The sequence below is a fragment of the Austrofundulus limnaeus genome, unplaced genomic scaffold (genome assembly GCF_001266775.1).
Source record: "Austrofundulus limnaeus strain Quisiro unplaced genomic scaffold, Austrofundulus_limnaeus-1.0 Scaffold603, whole genome shotgun sequence".
Lineage (NCBI taxonomy): Eukaryota > Metazoa > Chordata > Actinopteri > Cyprinodontiformes > Rivulidae > Austrofundulus > Austrofundulus limnaeus.
In genome coordinates, this window is record NW_013953005.1 from 125,920 (window position 1) to 132,819 (window position 6,900).

Below are 6,900 nucleotides of genomic sequence, written 5' to 3' on the forward strand. Positions count from 1 at the left end.
GCTCTACTCTGAGTCCCTCCCGGATGACTGAGCTTCTCACCCTATCTCTAAGGGAGAGCGTGTAATTATGTTTAATCAATTAGCAAAGGCAGTTGCATCTGCAAAATACTTAAGTGCATTATTTTAATGTAAAATATAGCAAAAGACAGAGAGTCATTTATTATTTGAGCCAACTCCTAAGGAGTATTTAGTACTTCAGACAAAAACAAAGTGAGGAAGTTCCCTTTAGACTCAAGTCAGCTGTTTGTTTCACTTCCACTAAAACCAACATCTTACATGTTTTTTTCCTTCAGGATTATTATTGTAGTTCAGCCTCTTTTCTTCGTGTTAAAGTTATTAGGATTGCCATGCGAATGGCAACCCTGTTGTGACCCAAACCGTAGGTCATACCCCTATAAAAGTTATATCAAAACGATCAGCTCAGTCTCAAAATGTGTGCTATTACTTTTCTTTACACTCACTCTTACCATGGTGACGTAATTCGCAAAAAAATAAAAAACACAGTTAAAATCACCATGGAACATCAAGGTTCTATAACTTCCATATTCAAGGTCACAGCTGCATGATCATTTCTGTGAGTCATACCATACAGGCACTCGTCACACTCATGTGGTCACTTGATGACATCATCTTAGCCCCGCCCCCTTAAAACAGGAAGTGCCTTATTTACCGGCTCGGTGTTTATCTTTGCACTGACTCRTACAGATTTCTACCTGTGTCTGGTGACACAACTACTTGATGCTACATGCTGCTGCGTTCCATTTACATCRTATTCCTGGAACCGGTAAATGGTAGTGATGTCATTTCCCAACAAACCATAGGAAACTGCRTTCCAGTTAGCCGACAGGCGATTGTGTTGTTGCTGACCACCTAGCTGCAACACTGCTACATTATAAACAATGACCAAAGAGAGCTCTGCTACGTATGTCATGTAAATAAACATTGATTTTAACACGTACAGGATTGCACAGAAAACACACTACTTGTGCGAGTGATTAAACATAAACAAAAAAAATTAAAGATAATTAACAGTAAAAGTTAGAATTTACTTTCTAAAGCTGCGAGTAGCCGCCATCTTGAAATCGAAACTGGGAGCAGTTTCATTTCTTCCACTATACGAGTGGAATATTACCACTGGACGGAGCGTTCCAGTTTAAATCTACCAATGGCAACTGGGAAATTACCACTTCCCGGGACTACTGGAACACAACATTATGTCAGCACTGACTGTTGGCTGGATAATGTGGGCGTGACCGAGTGGTGAATGATGATACCTCTCTGTTTGGATACGTTTGGCTCTAAATCACACATACATGATCCGATTTGCTCCAAGCTGGAAATCTATGATCTTTATTAACCTCTGAAGAGGCCTTTAGGATTACGTTGGAGTTTGACTCAACGGCGCCATCTAGAATAGATAAACAGTTATTGCTCTCTGATACATTATCCAATCTGCACCAAATTTGGTTTGTGTAATCRCTAACCACTGCTAGTGACACTGAGATGACTCAAAACACTAAAATGAYRTGTCGGCCATTTTGAATATGAGTTTTGAGTTGTCAGCCCTCCTAGGCCCCTTTTACAGAGTTTTTGGTGGTTTTGATGGGTTTCCAACCATTCGGTTATGTTATTTTTTTTCTTTTTGCCACATTTAGGGGTTTCCTACCAATTGATTATGTTTTTTTTCCCAGTTTTAGTTGCTTTTGAGGTGTTTCTGACCAATCCATTTAGTTTTTTTTATTTTTTATTTAATTTTTTTTATTTTTTTTGCCACATTTCGGTGTTTCTTACAAATCAGTGCTGTGTATTTATTTATTTATTTTTTCAGTTTTAGGCTGTTTTAAAGTTTTTTTTGGCTCTACTACACACCTTCAACATGATTTTTGATGGTTTTTGGTGGTTTTGAGAGGTTTTTGTCCCTCTTAAGTCAGTTTCTCCAGGTTTTTCGTGATTTATCTGACAGTTTTGTAATTTAATTCATCACACTCACGTGGTCATTTGGTGACATCACCTTAGCCCCGCCCCCTCAAAACAGGAAGTGATTTATTTACCTGCTGGATGTTTATGTTTTACACTGTGAGGAAATTAACAGAAAATCTCTTACAGTTACAAAAATGAATGGAAGTTAATAACAAAGTCCTCAGTTTGATGCAAATACAAGGATGTGTGTGTGGTGGTGGCATTCCTGTCTGGGGGTGGATAAGGATTGATCATGAGTGATTTTGTGCAGGTTGGCTGAATTATGTGGATTAAATACATCTTTAGGATGGCCTCCAAAACAAGTTTTAAACAGCAAACACAAACAGGATGAGTTGCACAGCTGGAAATCCTCTCATAGTTTCTCCAGGAACTACTCTGGTTGTTTTTCTCCTGCAGGGAGGCAGAGCGAGGAGATGAGTGCAGCTGTCCTGGCAGTCGTGTTGCTCCTCGCCGTCACTGATGTTTCTGGAGGTTTGGACTGCAGCCCGTCCGCCGCGGAGGCGAACGGCGGGCGGCGCGTCCTGTCGGCTGTGGTCGACACGCAGAGAGCCGAGCAGAGCCGGAGGCAGCACCTGGAGGCTCTGTTCGACAGGTGAGCCCTGCAGGATTCTCATTATGTCTGTTGTCGTTTTTTATTCCTATTTTACAATTTATTTCTCTTTAAAGTTTTATTTCATAAATAAAAACAGTTTGGTTCCACTGATTTGTAACTTGCAAAATCAAATAAAAGGAAGTTAAATTGAAATCATTAAAAAAAAGATAAATCTGAGGATATATGTTTGTTATAAACTGTATGTTTGATTAAAATGTTAAAGCTTCATGATTTATTGAACCAATCAGGTATGGAGAAAACGGAACCATCTCTCTGGACGGTCTGAGGCGTCTGCTCCGGAGCGTTGGGCTCGATCGCATCAGAACCATCATGGTGAAGCATCGAGAGCAAGCAGGTCATCACCATGAAGGTCACCATCATCACCACCACCACCACCACCACCATCATCATCATCATCATAACAGTGACCAGCAGCCACACAGGAACCAGTCTGAACCCAGTAACCTTACCTCTGAGAACCGGACCGAGGATCTGGACCGGCAGCTCCACCTGCAGGACCTGAAGCCCACGGTGACGGTGTCGTTGGATCAGGACGTCAGAACCACGGTGGTGAACGGCGCCCAGCTGGTGGTCGTACCACGAGGCGGAGGCTCGGACCAGTCGGGTTCTGCAGGACAGGAGACCGCCACGGTCACTGCAGCCAGAGTCAGGATGGGGGGGCGTGACCACGATGATCACACACATCTGAACCAGGGTCGACTCCAGAACCACAGCCTGGACCGGACCGAGGTACGTCCCTTCTGGACCCTGTGAAGAACTCTGGTGGGGTTTCTGAGTGTTTGTGTTTTCTGTGCAGTGCCTGAACGCCTCCCGTCTCCTCTCCTCACATGGGATGTCTCAGGAAGTGGGCGTCGGCCTGGATGACTTCAGCTTCCTGTGCCCCGCCCTCTTGAATCAGATAGACAGGAAAGCGTGCGTCGTGCACCGAGAGGTCCCCCGACACCAGGAGAGAGGTGAACATCAGAACCTTTATCTGAGGAGTCGGGTCCTGTAGAGCTCATACTCTTCATCAAAATCAGGTTTTAGCCTGAAATTACAATAAAACTCATTTTTATCTTCTATAAGAAACATTTAACTGTGGAGGACTGAAAATGTCATAATTAGAAACAACAGAAATATGTAAATATCAATAAATAWATTAATTAATACATTTAAAATGCACCAATTCAATTAAACAGGAGAACTTTGCTTCATGTTTTATCATTTAACTGACCTTCATATTTATTTTTCCAGCTTAGTTACAATGAATTATATATTTTACCACATAATTTACATTTTACTGTTTTTTTAAAAAATATGTATTTTTGTATTTTCTTTTACTTGTACATGCTGCGTCTTAAATGTTTATATTTAATTATTTTTTTTATCATTTTTCTCACAAGTCTTTTTATTTCTTTGTGTTTTTACATTTCTCTGTCTCCTCTTTTTTTTACTTTACCTTTGCATTTCTGCCTCGTTATGTAAATAAGGTGGGTGGGGCTTCTTGGGTCAGCTCCTCTCCTATTGGTCAACAKACAGGAAGKAGCAGGATCCATATGCAGATCTACTGTGCTGCTGCTGTTTAGTTTAAAGTAGGGGTGGGCGATACTGGGAATTTTGGTATCGATCCGATACAAAGTAAATACTGTGCTAGAATCGCTTGTTTCGATACCGATTCCGAAACTGGGGGCGGGGCTGTCGGCCGCGAAGATGACAGCACCTGCTGCAAAGCATGCAGGAGGAAGGGAGAATTGAGGAAGTGCAGAACTTATTACTAGTCTCATTACCAGCAGCAGAACAGCTTTGAAGATTTTCATTTGATGTTATTGTTTTTTTAACGTCTCTCCTCCGAGAAAGTTTTTCAGCTTGGTGCCTTCACATGGTTGACAAAACAAGTTTGACTGATCAAAACGGGTGTTGACATGCAAAGTGGACCATTAGCCAATCGTTAGTGCCCTGATTATCACCTATTGTTGAAAGAGTCACTCTTGCAATAACACTAATGTAAGAGGGAGACACATTGACATGGAGGAGACCCCCAGTGTTAAACGGCAGACGGCTTCTCTTCACAAATATAGCTTTCTTTATTTCTCTGTCACCCCTGCTGCTCTGATGCTGAAGCCTGTCTCCCCCCGTAGCTACAGCAGGGGGAGGGAGGGGCACTGTGCCAGAGAGAGACAGTGACYGGCAGGAAACTACAACAAAGCAAAGCATCGATTCCATTTCGCTGGTATCGATTCAATACCAAGTATCACTTGGTATTGATAGTATCGAGTACTTAAATCGATACGCCCACCCCTAGTTTAAAGCAACTGAAAAGCAACACATTGAAATAAAAAGACTTGAAAGAAAAATTGTAAAAAAAAATAAATATGATCATTAAAAGACAGAGATATATGTACAAGTAAAAACAAATAATATATATGCTTTAAAAAATGGTAAAATGTAAATTATGTGCTAAAATATATAATTTATTATAACTAAGCTGAAAAAATAAATATGAAGGTCAGTAAAATGATAAAACGTGAGGTAAAGTTCTCCTTTTTCAATTAAATTGGTGCATTTTTAATGTTTTTATTTATTTAATGGTCCATTTATATATTTCAGCTTTTATTTCTAATTATGACCATTTCAATCCTTCATATTTAATATGGTGTTCCTTAAATAAAAGAAACTAAAGAAGAAATGAGGTGAGGCCTAAAAGAGAAACAGGAATAAATCAGGCTCGAACCTGGACCTGAGACCCTAATCCTTCAGCTGATCATCGACTGGATTTCTGGTTTTCAGCTCTTGTTGGAGCTAAAACCWCCTTATCTGTCAAACAGAAAATGTTCATGTAGAAACTGAAACTGGATGAAATATCAGCCGAAGTCCAGAGACAATCTTCCAGACGACTTTGACAGAAAAGTCTGGATTATTGGAAGGAAAAGAGAAAGAAATAAGGTCTTACACATTACTGAAGTTATTTTGTTTTGGTTTGTTTGGAGCATTTATCAAAACTTTATTTTAACTGTTTCTCAGTTTGTGTTTGTTAATCCAGATTATCAGGTTTTTATCAGAAACCTCCTGAAACCAGCTCCTCTGCAGTTTTCAGATTTAATCTGATCAAATCTTTTCTTTTAGAGCATAAGCATCATAAACACGCTCACCATGGAGCCCACAACCACTCCATSCACAACCAGAGCGAGAGCTCCAGAAGCATCACAACAGGTGAGTTCAGACTGCGCTGCTGGGAGATGACAGGATTCAGAATGATTAGAAACTGGTTTGATGATGTAACTTCATGTCACAGCGTGGCTCGGCGGCTTCCTGTCCATCACCATCATCAGTCTGCTGTCTCTGCTGGGCGTGGTCCTCATCCCCCTCATGAACCGAGTCTTCTTCAAGTTCCTCCTCAGCTTCCTGGTGGCGCTGGCTGTGGGGACGCTGAGCGGAGACGCCTTCCTGCACCTCATCCCCCACGTGAGTCCACATGAGGCCCGCTGACCGTCAGGGTTGGTCCTGTTTGAGGACAGGTCTCCTGACAGTTTGTCTCCTCAGTCTCAGGGCGGCCATCATCACCACGAGGAGGTGGAGCCTCATCTCCACCAGGAGCCAGACCAGAACCTGGACGCCGTGTGGAAGGGCCTGACCGCTCTGAGCGGCGTCTACTTCATGTTCCTGATCGAACACTTCCTGACGCTGGGGAAAATGTACAAAGACAAGAAACAGAAGGTCGGTCTGAAAATCAGAAGTTTAAAATGAAAATATAAATATTTCTGAACATCTGAAGATCAAACATTTACAAACTGCATATTTTGATTGACAGTAGTTAAGAACCTGGTAAAATAAGGCCTGTTGTGTAAAACCAGATTGTGTTACAGTAACCGTGTTTYCATCAAGGCTTTTTGATGCGCATTTAGAAGTGTCGCATTACAAATGTGAAAAAAGTCAGATGGAAACGGCAAAATTTGAAAAAAATTCTCAATTCGCTAAAAAGTTTTTACGCTCACTTGAGGTGGTTTTTGGATGATTCGCAAAGTAGTTAATGTGCAAAATGGGAGATGGAAACACGTTTGCCAAATAAATTCTGACGCAGCACATATTTTACCTCACATGACGTTCAGCTGTTTCCACTTTCCTGCCACGTCCCGGATGTTATCATAAACGCGCGAAAACATTGCGTTTATTTCCCTACGTCTTTTGGCAGCGTTAAACATAGCCTGTACTAGCTGAATAGATAGAATGATTACAACTTGCCCAATAACAAGGCATTCACGAAAAACTTGCTCCATTGTCCCGAGATGATTAGCCTCTGCTAGTTAGCAAGTTTCACTTCCTGTTTACTA

General features: G+C 41.4%; 1 protein-coding gene across 1 annotated transcript in view; it reads left to right on the forward strand.

Moving 5' to 3' along the window:
• The window catches only part of slc39a6 (solute carrier family 39 member 6), a gene marked incomplete in the record, with an annotated part of 16,284 nt that overhangs the window by 2,062 nt on the left and 7,322 nt on the right, over positions 1 to 6,900 (forward strand). The window contains 6 exon segments of the mRNA XM_014026948.1: positions 2,381 to 2,572; positions 2,821 to 3,322; positions 3,390 to 3,546; positions 5,696 to 5,782; positions 5,865 to 6,034; positions 6,113 to 6,286. Of these exon segments, the coding sequence (XP_013882402.1) occupies positions 2,381 to 2,572; positions 2,821 to 3,322; positions 3,390 to 3,546; positions 5,696 to 5,782; positions 5,865 to 6,034; positions 6,113 to 6,286 (1,282 nt within the window).